Source organism: Micromys minutus (assembly GCF_963924665.1).
Source record: "Micromys minutus genome assembly, chromosome: 25".
Classification (NCBI taxonomy): Eukaryota; Metazoa; Chordata; class Mammalia; order Rodentia; family Muridae; genus Micromys; species Micromys minutus.
The window spans coordinates 2094285-2109066 of NC_137960.1; the positions used below are offsets into that span (position 1 = coordinate 2094285).

Genomic DNA, 14782 nt, shown 5'->3' on the forward strand with positions numbered 1-14782 from the left:
AAGCTTGGTGGCAAGAATGTTTACACCCTGAGCCATATTGATGGTCACCCTGGAGACAATTGGGTTTGGATGTTTTCTTTGGAAAGTTCCTTCATTCCTGGACTTGGCACAGACAAGGGGTGCCCACCATGACATTAGAAAAAGAATTTACTGGTCAGATAGGTGCCAGCATTGCCTTGGGTGACTCTGGAGAACCAAGAATACTGCCCAGGTTCCACCTGTGGCACTGTCAGCCAGCTGCTGCCTGTGCGAGGCCAAAGCTTTTAAATTCAGACTCCATTTCAGAGAACTGAACTCAGGCAAACTAACAGGTTCCAAGCATTAGTTCCCAGGTTATCTCCTAACAAAACCTGAACATAGCTCCACTCTCTGGGCTAACCCCAAACAGGACCTGTATCTCCAAGTTACACCCCCAGCAAACCTGCACCCCCAGGTTACAAGCCAACCCCTGCCAAACGACCACCAATGCAGAGGGAAGTAGAAATTAAGGTTATGATATGACTTCCAGCACCATCCAATTATGTTAAAGGCTGAAAAAAAACTTCCAATTAGATGCTTGCACACTTACCCCCCACCAGCTGCTGACTATAAAGTCTTGCCCAATACATATTCGGGATCCTCATCACTAAAACAGCCCTGCTTTGCCGTGGTGCACTGATGGGCCCGAGGCAGATCAAATAGAAAGGCTCTACAGTGACTACATCAGACCAGCTTCTTTCTGGTTTGTAGGATCATTAACATTTCCTCGCTGAGCTGCAGGATTTTTCATTAGTTGATGCCTCCTGTGTCTTTATTATTTTAAATATGAGATGATTTAAATGGTTACAGGCCTATGAGCAGGACTTTGCTCTCCTGTAATACAGAGCCATCCACAATGCAAAGCAACACTGAAAAAAAAATCAGAAATCTCCACACACACCAAAAAAATCTATTCTCTATCCATTAATTTAACAATCAATCAACCCTCAAGCCAAAGATGTTAACAATCACGTTCACATTCAGAGTTTTGTTCTGGGTGTGAAGTGACGAGCTGCAGCTCAGGGCAGCATGGAGCTCAAAGGATACAGATGTCCCCAGTGTTTGGCTGGACCAGGAAGGTTGGCTGAGGAAGGGAACACAGGCAGTGCAGGGACAGGGTCCTGTTGGGCAGGGCAGTCTAGGCTCTATATTTATTCACACTGAGCCCATAGGCTCACAGGGAACATCAGACAAGGTTGTCTAAGAAAACTGAGGGCTCTGGATGTCACAGGAGAGACCTAAACACACCGTCTGTCACTCAGTCCCCTGCAGGCAGCTGTCTTCATGCTAGAGAAAGAGAGTCACAAACCATCAGTGTGAAGTCAGCATCCCAACAACCCACCACTCACAGGGGATTCTGGGAGTTCCTGAAACCCAATCATGTCCACATTGCCCCTCCCTATTCGGTCCCACAGTGTCACCTTTACAATCTGGAAGAGACACGTCAGAGCTCTGGGGGCTGTCCCTGCCTAGGTTAAAACAAAACAAATGTATACAGATATGTGTGTGTTTATGAATGTGGATGTATCTGTGTATATGTATGTATTCCTACAAAGGTGAAACTCAGCCCCCTGAATATTTCTGTGGAGGAGCCTTTATGAATTCCCAAATTCCCAAAACCTCCAACCTCACTCCAGTGGCCTCAGGACAATCTCACCCCCACACTCACCTGGGGCTGGAGTATAGTCTCCTCCTTTCCCCCCTGTGAGAAGAAAAGCTGTGAGACTTCAAGGAAGATCTTAACAGAAGGAAGTTTCCAGAACTGACATCAGACCCACTTGGAGACAGTAGCAATGTGGGTGTGGCTGTGTTTCCCATAAATGTGCAGAGCACTGTTCTAAAGGAGGCTGAGAGAAAACTCAGACCCTCCCTTTCCCACCTGTGTTTCTCCTCCTCCTCATCACAACAGCCACCACAGCTCCAATGGCGACCACACCTCCAAGGACAACCAGAGCAGCAATGGTCACCATGTTAGAGTCAGTGGATGGAGGAGGCTCTGGGAAGGACAGGTACAGGAAAGGAAGGTGAGGGTCATGACCCCAGCTCTCAGCCCTGAGCACCTCAGGGTCTGCAGAAGGTTCTAGCTTTCCCTGACCCCAGCTCTACCCATACAGCCTCCTTACCCCATCTCAGAGTGAGGGGCTGAGACAGCCCCTTATGTTCCACAAAGCATGTGTATCTCTGTTCCTTCCCTGAAGGAACCACCACAGATGCCCACTTCTGGAAGGTTCCATCCCCTGAGGGCCTGGTCTCCACAAGCTCCATGTCCTGGGTCAGGTCCTCCCCATTCAACTTCCAGGTCAGGGTGATGTCAGCAGGGTAGAAGCCCAGGGCCCAGCACCTAAGGGTGACTTCACCCTCAGATCTGGGGTGATGAGTCACATGGGCCTTTGGGGGATCTGTGTAGAAGATTTAAGGTATCACACAATTCAGAAGATGAATTGAAATCTAAACAAAACACAGTTAAATCAATGATGACACTGAACTGTGTGTCTCACACTTCAACTGTCATCGCACTAGTGACCTGCAGGTACAGCTGGTCCCTCAGCACAGAACTGCACATTTTCCTGAGGGACTCAGAAGCTAAGAGAGAATCCACAGGAGCCAGTGGATCAACATGGCCGTCCTCATGTGATGCTCTGTAGCATGAGACAGGGAGCCCAAATGGAAGATGAATGGAAAATAAATAATTTAATATATGTTTGAGTTCACATTAAAATTAGAAATTAGGGCCATGTGCTACTGGAAGGCTGCCACCACTGAGAGTCTAACACTGTGGTCATCTTGCTGACCAGCATTAAATGTTGACCCAAGTGATCAACCATCAGGAAGTGTGTAGTAGAAATGTGGTGAACTCTGACACTCAGCCGGAGAAAAATGACTCCCAGATCCTAACTCTGGAGTGACAGTGTACAGGTGTGTCACACAGGATCCCTGGTGTGTGCTGTGGAACCCAGTGCAGCACTCACTGGAACACAGTGGGCTCACAAGGTGTGTGGATCTTCCCTCTCACTCCAGCCCAGGATTGTAGAAGACACTGTCACTCAGAAAGTCCAACTCCAGATTCATTATGGGGAGAACTGTAACTTGTGGGGGCAGAGAAAGAGCAGGAGGCTTCTGGATGTTTAGTTCTGACAGGAAACAATCTAAGTTCACAAGAATCTCTCCTTTAATGAGGACCCTGATTGAACTTGTCTAATTATCCAGGTTAGCAGTTAACCATGGCACATGGGAGAATGATACCAATGCTAATACAAGGGCGTGGAGAAACTGGATCAATGCAGTTCAGAAAAAAACAGGCTAGAAGCAAAATAACACCTTCAAAAAACAAAATTAAAAAATTAAATAAAAAATAAGAGAAGAAAATAAAAGAAAAAGAAATTCCGCAATTTATATTCCTCCAGGTACCCCATAAGAGCTCATGTAACCATTCACCACCATAGTGGATAGTAATGGGGTGTTGAAGAAATGTAATCCTCAGAGACAGGGGAAAATCTGCAAGAATGTATTCCTTGGAAAGTTCTAGAAACTGGGGAAACCAGCCTAGTGTAGTGGAGCCCATCTCTCCTATCAGGGAAAGGAGACTTCCGGTCCTGAGGTGTGAGGGCTGACACACTCAGCAGGACAGGAGTCAGTGTCCACAGACTGCTGTGGGGAGAGAAGTTGGTCAGTGAGAGGCCATGGCTGACATTAGGAAGCCCCTGTCTTTAGGTAGGAAACTCTCTCCTCCACCACCACCGCACTCACGAGACAGACTTGAACTCTGCAGAGAGAAGGCTGAGCCCTGGGAGTCAGTGCAGTCACTGAGAGGAGGGATCAGGAGACCCAGGGACACTCTTTCCCTCTGAGACAGGGGCATCACCCCAACTGAGGGTTTCTTCTTCCCCAAGACTGAGCCCCAGCCCAAGGGCAGAGGGAGGAGCTGCCCGCGGCCCCAGCACCTGAGCGCAGCAGCGTCTCCTTCCCGAGCTCCAGGTATCTGCGGAGCCACTGCACGCACTCGCCCTCCAGGTAGGCCTTGTAATAATCTGCATCACCAGCCTGCTCCCACTTGCGTCGGGTGATGAGCGCCGCCGTGTCCGCCGCCGTCCACGTTTTCAGGTCTTCGTTCAGGGCGATGTAATCGCGACCGTCGTAGGCAAACTGATTATATCCGCGGAGGAAACTCCCTTCTGACCCCAGGTCGCAGCCAGACATCTTTTGTATGGTGTGAGAGCCTGCGGGACCCCACGGTCAGCCCCGCCCACCACCCGGCCCCGCCCACCACGGACTCTAGCAAACTGAAAGGGAAACCGGTCCAGATCGGTTCTCCTGAAGAACCGAGGACTTGGAATCTGAGACGACTCTGTCCAGGATGTCAAGAAGAGGAGGGGTCGTGACCTGCGACCCGGGGTCACTCACCGCCCTCGCTCTGGTTGTAGTAGCCGAGCAGCGTCCTCAGACCCACTCGGTACCACTGCTGTTTGCCCTTGGCTCTCCCTGTGCCCCGCTCCCAATACTCCGGCTCCACCTGCTCCATCCACCGCGCGCGCGGCTCGTATCTCGGATTCTCCGCGTCGCTGTCGAAGCGCACGAACTCCGTGTCGTCCACGTAGCCGACAGCGATGTACCGGGGCTCCCCGAGGCCGGGCCGGGACACAACAGTTTTGAAATACCGCAGCGAGTGTGAGCCTGGGGGCGGCGCGCGGTGAGACCCCGACCTCCTCCCGGGACCCCGGGCGGGTGCGCGGGCCGGGAGGGGAGCAGGGCGCGGGGTCGGGACGCGGGTGGAGAAGGGCGGAGGGTCAGGTGGGCGACGCGGGGACGCGGCTTCCCCGGTGCCGCCCCCGCCCCTCCCTGCAGAGGCCTTTTCCCTTCTGACCCCGCACTCACCAGCGCAGGTCTGGGTGGGAGCCAGGGCGGCCGCCAGCAGCAGGAGCAGGGAGCACAGCGCCATTGCCCCATCTGAGATTAGGAGAATCTGAGTCACAAGGGCTGCTTGGACTTTATAACCATGGCCGGCGGAGATACTGATTGGTTCCCTGAGAGCACCGCCCAATGTACCTGAGACCTGCTTCCTTAGGAGGTCAGAGAGGGCATCAGAGCCCCAGGAGCTGTATAGGTGGCTCTGTGCAGCCTTGTGGGTGCTGCTCCAGGACAAGGAAAGGACAGGACTGAGCTGCAGGAGAAGGTGGTGTCTGAGGAGCAGAGTGAGGCGTCTTAGTGATGGTTTCCATGGCTGTGACCAAAAACAACATGAGAAAGAAAGGATTTCTTTATGTTTACACTTCCGCATCACAGTCTGTCATGGAAGAGATTCGGGGCAGGACTTTGAGGCAGGACTCTAGAGGTAGGAACTGAAGCAGAGACCATGAGGACCATCGTTAACTACCTTCTTCCTCATGGCATGTTCAGCCTCTTAAACAGTCCATGACCACCAGCCAAGACGACCTCGGCTGGGCCGAGTCCTTCCGTATTAATCATTAATGATAATTTTACAAAGCCCCCATAGACTTTACACTGTAGGAAAGACATTAGACTCATACCTTTGAGTCTTAGTGAAAGCTTAAGGACCCCAAAAAGAGGTTTGGAGTTAAAAGCATGAATATTCTTTCCTCTATCCAGAGCTCTGGGTGTATACAATTGGACAGATACTGTTAGCTCAGTGAGAAGCTCCTTTATGTCTATAATTATTAGACGACCGTAGGAAATTCATGATCTTGAGCCTGTGAGTAAGATTATAGCTATCACTGTTTATCATAGCTAGATCAATAACTCAGCAGAACCCCATGGATTAATATTACAACTAAACATTTTTAAAGATTTATTTATTATACATAAGTACGCTGTCACTGTCTTCAGACACATAAGAAGAGGGCATCAGATCTCATTAGATGGTTGTGAGCCATTTCCAGGTTGCTGGGATTTGAACTAGGACTTTTGGAAAAGCTGTCAGTGCTTTTAACCACTGAGCATGTCTCCCGCCCCACTCTAAACTTTTAAGATCTTAACATAACAATAGCATAGAGAGAGAAGTAATCTGACCCACTTTTCATTTTTACATACACCTTCATTCGCTTTCATACACCTTTACAAATTATGTGATTATATACAATTTACAAATTGCCTTTACAGACCTCAAAACATCTCCTTAGACCCTTATAAAGTACAGTAAAAGCACCTTAGACCTTTAAAACTCCCATTCGCAGAAATGAAACCACCTTTTTTTAAGATCCTGCAACTTGCTTAACCTCTCATATCCTTAGAGGTACATGAACATTACAGTTTTTTCTATCCATTTATTTGCCACAAGACACAGCTGGTTGGATACTGAGAGCAGTCCTTGTAAAACAACTTCCTTTACACAAAGGAATAGTAAAAAGTTACATTGACATCTGTTGTGGGAATGTATCTCCTCTTAGAATCTAGTAACAATGTGATTAGTGTCTAGACCTAGTAGCAATTCTAGGAAAGGGTCCCATGATATTCACACAGGAAGAAAACTGAGAAACACCTGAAACCTATGTTGTTGCTGGTGGTTAAACTGACAAAGCTCTCCCTGGTCAACACCAACGGAGATCTTAGAATGAATTTCACCTGAGTAAGCAGGAAGTATGGAACAAGCATCTTCAAGATTTATTAAAACTGACAGACCTGTCTGTTTCCTAGACAATCACTGATGGCTCCTCTGGGGTAGTATTGATTTCATTGGGGACAGAGGAGCCAGGGCAGCATGAATCTTTCCTGTCTGGTCCAAATGGTCCAAATACTGTCCATTAATGGAGGACCCTGGGGATTAGCCCATCTTGTCTAAGTAAAACAAGGCAATCTAATCCCCAGGTCCTGCTTGTCCACAGTTTGTACAAAATCCTTGTGACACACAAGATGAAGGGCAGATTTTCACACACTGACTGGCTTTGTCACATTTAAAGCAACCTCAAGTGGAGTTCTTCTCTACCCCATCATCGTCTGTGAAGACCTGGGGGTCACTTCTAGTAGCTGAGGGGGATCTCTGGAATAGCAAGCTATTTCCATAAACATTTTAAGTGTCACATTCAGCAGATCTCTGAAAGGTTTGAGGACGGTTGGCTGCTAAGGATGTCTACACTGGACAACATTTCCTTGTTTCTAGTAATTTTGCAAACGTATACAGGAGGGTAAATAAACGTTTTTCTGTTCTTAACTCTCATGTGCTAATTGTCCTCAACAGTTTACAAAAGTCAGTAACTTTCCTAAGATTAAGATTTTGCACCTTTAACTCTGTTAAGTTTGAGCCTTAGTAATTTGAAGTGAAGAGCCTTTATGTCTAAATAAACCGTAAATGCAGGAAACTTTAGTCCACAGGAGACTGGTATCTTTCTTTTATACTGTTCCATTATTGGTTACCACAGTTTTTGTTTGATTCAGTTTCTCCAAATAACTGAGACTTAACAAGGTGAGCAAGACAAAAAGCTAGACAAATCTCACTGTGAAGCTGAAGGGATCTTAGAAATATATAACATATGAATCAGTATAACTTATTTATCAAATATAACACTTGGTGAGGTGTCTGAGGAGTTACACGCACTGGCCTCTCTTCCAGAGGACCCAGGTTCAGTTCTCAGCAACCACACTGCAGCTCACAATGGTCTGTAACTATGGTCCCAGGGCTCTGACACAGTCAGGAAGACAAGAAAGCATGTGATGCCCATAGACTCTAACATGAAATTTTATACTAAATCCTTATTCTACAAACATGTGTTTATCTGTATTTTATAGCAGCCATTCCTGAGTTTTCCATAGCTCAGGAATTGGTGGGTTCCCTGATCAGGGATTGGTAGCTTCTTTTCATCCCTTTCCCTGCACTGGGCCCTTGGAGATGGCTGTCAGCAAAGATGCCTCTATGGTGATGAGGAGACGGTGGCTAAGACAGCCACAAGCCACACATTTAAAGATTTCTATGTACCTACCCTGTAACTGTCTACCCTGATGTTACAAGTTTCTTTTCTCTTGTTGAATTTATTACAGGAAGTTGACAGCAGAATGCTGTATGATATTTCCCACGGTCACTAGGCGGTGATGCAGTGAAGGAAAGGGTGGAGGGAACAGTCAGGGTTTCTGCAGACAAGGTTCAAAATTCCTCAGATATCCTCCTTAGGACATGGCCAGGCCAACAGGTCACTAGGCAGATGACATTCTTAACAGACTCTGGGCACCAAGTCCACAGCCAACTGAAACCCCTTGGGATGGGCTGAGCGCACTGATGTACAGAGGGCACAGCCCCGGACCTTCCACCTCTCCTGTGCTGGGCTGGGCAAGACTCACTGTGATACAGCAGCCTATGCAGAAGTGTGTGCCTTCTTTAAGGAATACTTGCAAATATTCCCGGATGCTCATTTAGTTTAAGATACTTTATTAACAAATGGGTCACAACGTAAGCTTTTGGCCCATTCTACAACATACAAGCCACAAATGCTTGCTCAGCACATGGATAGTAGCAGAAGCACAGGCTGCGGGTGACGGTCCATCCCACTCTCCTGGGCACAGGACATGGGCAGAGTGCCAACCTCCTGCTCCTGCTCTTCCTGCGGGAAGCCATGGCTCTGGATCTGTGACATGAGCTGCCACAGTGGCTGTGACATTACAGTAGATGTGAGTCCTCTGGAAGCCATTGAAAGTAGAAGCAGCAGCAATGGTGTGTGCGCCATGTTCTCAAACAGCATCCACTCACCCACATGCACTGCAGGCAGGGCACAGCACTGAGGATTCCATCAAGGCCGTCACACGCTGGCCCCAGATGCTGCATGAGTGATACTTCTCCTCTGGCGTGGGTCTCTTCTGCAGCAGGGCCTCCACATGTGCAGGATCATAGAGAATGCAGTTAAACCATCCACACGCTCCGTCATTCACACAAAGGTTTGCTCGTTTCCCTCATCTTCACTAGAGCCAGGCCGCTCCTTCTATAATTTTTGTTAGTTTCTTTTTTCTTTGTTTGTAGCAATGATGATCACCGAAAGTGTGACAGCTGATGTGACATGGTATCCCCCGGCTCAGCTCTGATCCTCACTCCAGAGTCTTGTGGGAAGAACTTGTCCAGAGCTGGGTGATCACTCTGGTGATCTCTTCAAATGTCAGCTTTGTATCTTCAGGTCCAGGAGAGCCGCCACCAATATCAAGCAGAGACCTGCTGAAACCAGCTTCTGGTCCCATGTCAGAGGCACAGCCGGCATCCAACACTGTCTGCAGGAAGGTCGCAGGGTCAGCACATCCACTGCCCACATGGACGCTGACAGAAATGACGTCAATATTTAGCTCTTCTGCCTGTTCCAAGAGCAGCCTGCTGGTGTTTTGTGTGGCACCAAACTTAACACTGAGGTGACAAATGGCTTTGGAGTCTCAGTGTCAATTCCCAAAACCACCTTTGCTTTGGGTGCTCTGTCGACTTTCATCAGTTCAACTTCACTGTCAAAAGTCGTCACTGGGACTCTATTACTGGCAGCCATCTTTATCTGAGACACTTGTTACAAGGGTTTGCATAGAGAATCCTCTCTGGAGGCACCCAGTCCCCTGCACCAACTGTACGTCAGTCTGGCTTGCTCAGTCCCAATGTCAGCCAGGGTGTTCACTATGGCTCTGCTGTCATTACACGTGACTGTGTGAAAGGGAGTAACTCGGGGAAGAGCTTTCAGCCACCTCAGATGCTTCTTCAGAATGTCTCCGAGGCCTGCCACATAGAGAGCATCCTTATCGTCAGAGGAAGATACTTCTGGCTCCCAAACTGCAACAAACTTACAGAGCCATGGATGGTAACTTAGAAAACAGGATGTTTACATTGTGTGATGGTGGGGGAGAGACAAACAGTTTGTAGAAAAGAGAAATTGGGAATAGGGAAATCTCCATTTCTGTAATTTCTCCTAGTATTTGTAAAGATCCTGAATAATATCAGGATCAAGGGTGCCATTGGGTGGTTGTTCATATTATTTAATTCAGGTAAATTGAGGACAATTTTGATTTACAGGGGAAGAAATTTATGGCTCCTCAGGTTTGGTTTCAGATGAACCAGGTGGAGGTTTCTAAGAAGCATCCATCACAAAGGAATGTGAGGGTTGGAAAGATCCTGCTCCCCAGGGGGACAAAGGGGAAGCAGGATGTCATGGCAGCCATGGGTGCCCCCAGAGTCAGGGACAACAAAATGAGGACCAAGCCGTTCAGTGGGTCATCACACAACTCAGCAGCCGGCAGTGTAGCCGGGCTTAGCTTAGGCATCTCAGTGCCTGGTACCAGGACTTGTGTAGAAGCCAGAAGTAGAACAAGAACCGAGCTCTCATAGAGGATCTTGTCCAGAGGAAAGGGGTGGGAATGGAGTGTCTAAAGACCTGAGGGCCTAGAGACGTTTAAGGTTACAGTTGCACGTTATAGGCAGCTCCAAAGTGAGAGTGGTCGGAGAGGGCAGGAAGAGTCACAGTCACACTAGGGCCTAAGGAAAAAAACCATAAGGGCTGAGAAAGCTGTGGGATCGCAGCTCTGAAGGGAAGGTGGGCTAAGGGCCGTTAGGAGCGCCACGGCCATAAGACCCCCTTTTGGGGACCCCCACTTGAGTCTCAGGACATGGGGTTACCCAATAAAATTCCAGAGACCTTTTTGCTACAAAAGCACGAGGTAGTTTAATGACGGATCTCCAGGCCGATAACTCATGCAGGAGACAGACGCATCGACCCTGAACTCAATTAGGGGGGTATATTTATAGGGAAAATTACATAAGCAGTTAGCAACAAGCACATAATAATTTCATTGGTTCATTCAAATTTGCACTCTCTGTCTGCTTTTGGATATGATTCGACTCTAGACCACTCTGTTTTGGGGTACACTGACCGTCATACTAGTTTTTCTCAGGACTGCAGAGTCAGACCTTATCAAGACCAGGTGGTCTGCGGTTTTTGTTCTCAGCCTGAGACATACTTGTTCTCAAGGCAGGGTTTGTGGGAGCTAACTTGAAACTTTAACTCTTTCAGGCCCAGGAGACATAAGAGCAGAATAGCAGTTGCAATGGCAGGAGAATGGGGTCAGGTGATGAGGGGCAGATGTGGCCTTAAAGACTGTGGCTTAAGATTCCTCCACCTCAGAGAGAAGCAGAGGGGGGACTGGATACTCAACAGTCACTTCCTCAGATTCAGGAAGCATTTACACTGACCAGAAGATGTAGACTTTAAATTTTCAAAAACCACTTTTAGTAAGGGTTCCTAAATGCTTTAACTGCTAGACAATCACCCATCAAGGTAGTGGAGAAGACAATTTATTAGGACACAGGGGAAATAGAACAGTTTAGAAATAATTCTTGGTTGCAAATCCAATCTGTGTTCAGTTCACACAAATCAGTAGTGGCTGCTCAACCCACTCACAAACACCTTTCAAGAATTGGTGTCGGAATAGTTCCTTGGGAGACTCCAATGTTCAGTTTCCAGGACACCCACAGTCCAGTTCAGTGTTTTCAGGACAGCAAACAGGAACCAGCAGCAGTGGCATGACTCAGCAGAAATAGTCAGAATCTGCCCAGTCAGCATGACTCAGCAGAAATAGTCAGAATCTGCCAAGTCAGCAGGGACACCAGAACTAGCAGAAACAGCAAGAACAGGTCTCCCTGTGACTCTCTCAATGAGGAGAAAGATCAGCAAAGACAGAGACTGGAGACCACCAAGTGTTGCAAAGGTAGTTATGATAGCCCGCCATCAGTGTCACATCGTCCTGATACACTCCGTCGGAGAATCCCATGTCCTCCCACAGTTCAGCAAACACCTGGTGAGTCTGTCTCATCAAAACTCCATGTGAATCTGTATCAGGTGACATATCCAGAAAGTTCTACATCTCTCTGATTATTAGCCCAAATCCACAGACGGGACAAGAAGCCTCCAGACACCAGCATTTCTTTCTATGAAGTCACGCCAAACAGAGAGCCGTAAGGAATGGCCAGGTGCCAATACCTGCATCTTCTACCATCTGTTGGGTCTCATTTATATTCCTTCTTAATTAACATCACGGTCCTTTCACATGCCTGCTTTACCCAAACATCCTTTCACCCGTGTGTCTGCTTCAGTGAAACATCCTTCAGGTGTCTGCTTTAGGAAAACATCCTCTCACCTGTGTGCCCCAGCAGACCCTCATTTGACATAACTAACTTCCCAGAGAAAGCAGAGACTTGCACTTCATGAAGAGGAAGCTTTCCTAACTGTCACTAATGGATGAAATTGTAAGCAATCAGTGAGACAGAAGGTGACTCCTGCTGGCCGACTGGAGATGAGGGAGAGGTTCATAGTTGGGCTCAGACTCTAGGACTAGGGGGAGCACCGGCAGCAGAGAGCCTAAAAGAGTCACTGCACCAGAATGTGTTTCTGCTCACATAGTAGGGTATCCTAGATTCAAGCCCAGGCTCACACAGCTCTGAGGGAGAAGGTATTCCAGTGGAAGGGCACCTGAGACACAGGACCTCAGGAACCATGTAACCCTGAGGGGAAGCCTCCATGGGTGAGGGTGGGAAGTTCTTCCCAGCTGGCACCAGCCTTTCTGAGGTGCCATGAAGATGAGACTTTTGGTTTCTTTAGAAAGTCACTTTTGTTGCAGTGTGTTTTGTTGTGGCAAACATGTGCGGGAACATTTGCCTGCAGCAGACACAGGTGAAAGGATGTTCTGCTAAAGCGAGCACAATAAAGATCACATGATGAAGGATCTTCAATAACAATACACAGGTGTTGGTTTGACTTACATTTCTGTGAAGCTCCATTTGTTGGGGTTCTATAGAGAGACATGCACCAGGAATCTTCTTGTGGTGAGCTGGCAGCTCTTGCTGCCTCAGTGGACTCAGGCTGATTGGCAGGTTGGCATCAGTCTGTGAATGATACAGACTTACATGGAGCTTTGCTAAGACTGACTCACACTTGCTGAGGAAAGACACAGGTAAGACTTGTGATGTTTAGAGGGAGTGTAAACAGGACCCAGTGACACTGACAGGAGGCTTGGCTTGTTGCATAGCTCATTTGGGATGCTTCTTGGTCTTGCATTTTCACTGATCATTGAGAGAGGCATGACAAAGAACTTTAGTGTCTGCTGGTCCCAATCCCTCCAACTGACGCATGCCAATTGGGCAGAGGCCTGGCTGTTCTGGAAAGTTTGGGCCTCCATTGCTGCTGTCCCAACATCAATGACCTGGACTGCTGGTGCATCCATGAAGTCACTGGGAGTGGATCGAGCTGCTGCTGCTGACCTATGACCTGAACTGCTGATTTCCTGACAGAGCAGATAAAATTTGCTCCAAAGAACAATTTCTATACAGGTCCACTTCCCCTGTAGCCTCATAAACTTTCTTTTCCATTACCCCAGGTGGGTGTCAACCCAGAAGGGTGGTTAAGGCATTAAAGAATCTATATTAAAAATAATGTGTGTCACTGGGGACATGGTTGGAGGTGTGAGCTCTCAGCATTGCTGCTGTCATGGCCAGTGTCTGCTGTCATGATGCTGATGGACTCTTAACTCTTTGGGACCCTAATCCCCAGATGAACCTTCTATAAGGTTCCTTGGACATGTGTTTTATCACAACAACACAATGTAACCAATACAGTTCCATTTTCATCACTGTGGCCCAATATCTGACAAGACACAGCTCGGGGACAAAGGGCTTATCCTGGCTCACTGTGGTCTCTAATGCTAAATCCCTCAAAGTGGCGGCAGGCCCTTCCTTCCTGCTCCAGCCCATGGCTCACTTCAGTAAAATGTCCCACAGGAGCTGTCCAAAATGGGGCTCCTGTCAAAATAGCAGCTCCATGACATCTCCTCAGGCTGCAGGCATCCCAGGAGCTGTCCATGGTGGGAAACTTCTTTCCTGCTTCAACCTGCTGCCTTGGTGAAACACCTCAGGAGCTGTCCACAGTGGTGACACCTCTCCAGTCCCCTCCAGTCCTCACAGAAATAGAACCTTGGCAAAAGCCAGCTGCATCTGGGAAGGATGACGACCCACTCTAATCCATGGGCCCAATGCCAGGGGAAAGGAGGTGAAAAAAAAGCCACCAATCCTTGGGCAGAAAAATCCCATACGAGTGTCATGGCTCAGGTTGCCAAGGGTGTTTAGTAGGAGCTGGACTTCTTTATAAATAATTGTACCTTTGACAGAGCTCTCTCTCTCTCTCTCTCTCTCTCTCTCTCTCTCTCTCTCTCTCTCTCTTCTCTTCTCTCTCCTTTAAAGAGACTCTATAGAAGAAGCTCCAGTTAAGTGATGGCAGTTCCTCTCAGCCCTTGCAGGAACCACAGAGAAGCATCTGACAGGACACAGGTAAAACAGAAATCTAGGAAAAAGAACTGAGGAACCATCTTGAATTTGGAGAAGGTCAAGAGAAATGCAGAATAGCTCAGAAGACTGACACAGAGAAAGGATTTCAAAAGAGATGGCAGTTGAGTTGTAGCTTCGGGCTTATGAATAGATATCTCAGATATAGTTAAGGAAATAAAGTTTTCTCGCTGAGCTGCAGATTTTTCCTCAGTTTCTGACCCTGTGTCTTTATTCCTTTAAATATGTGATGATTAAATGGTTACAGGCCTATGAGCAGGACTTTGCTCTCCTGTAATACAGAGCCATCCACAATGCAAAGCAACAACACTGAAAAAAAAAGCAGAAATCACCACACACACCAAAAAAATCTATTCTTAATCCATTAATTTAACAATCAATTAACCCTCAAGCCAAAGATGTTAACAATCAAGTTCACATTCAGAGTTTTGTTCTGGGTGTGAAGTGAGGAGCTGCAGCTCAGGGCAGCATGGA

General features: G+C 47.7%; 1 protein-coding gene and 1 pseudogene across 2 annotated transcripts; both read right to left on the reverse strand.

The window, feature by feature from the left end:
* Nucleotides 1–1037: 1037 nt before the first annotated feature.
* LOC308437040 (H-2 class I histocompatibility antigen, K-D alpha chain-like) lies at nt 1038–4954 on the reverse strand (the record flags this gene model as incomplete). The annotated part of the gene is made up of 6 exons (XM_080938084.1): nt 1038–1102; nt 1688–1720; nt 2142–2417; nt 3960–4235; nt 4420–4689; nt 4891–4954. The coding sequence occupies 6 exons, from the start codon at nt 4952–4954 to the stop codon at nt 1038–1040; spliced, it is 984 nt and encodes a 327-aa protein (XP_080794210.1).
* A 3449-nt stretch (nt 4955–8403) lies between these two features.
* On the reverse strand, nt 8404–10854 carry LOC308436744 (ornithine decarboxylase-like; annotated as a pseudogene). Its single transcript has 2 exons — nt 10849–10854; nt 8404–9764 (listed from the first exon to the last, which is right to left on the reverse strand). The product of its transcript is annotated as an ornithine decarboxylase-like (transcript).
* Between the last annotated feature and the right edge of the window lie 3928 nt (nt 10855–14782).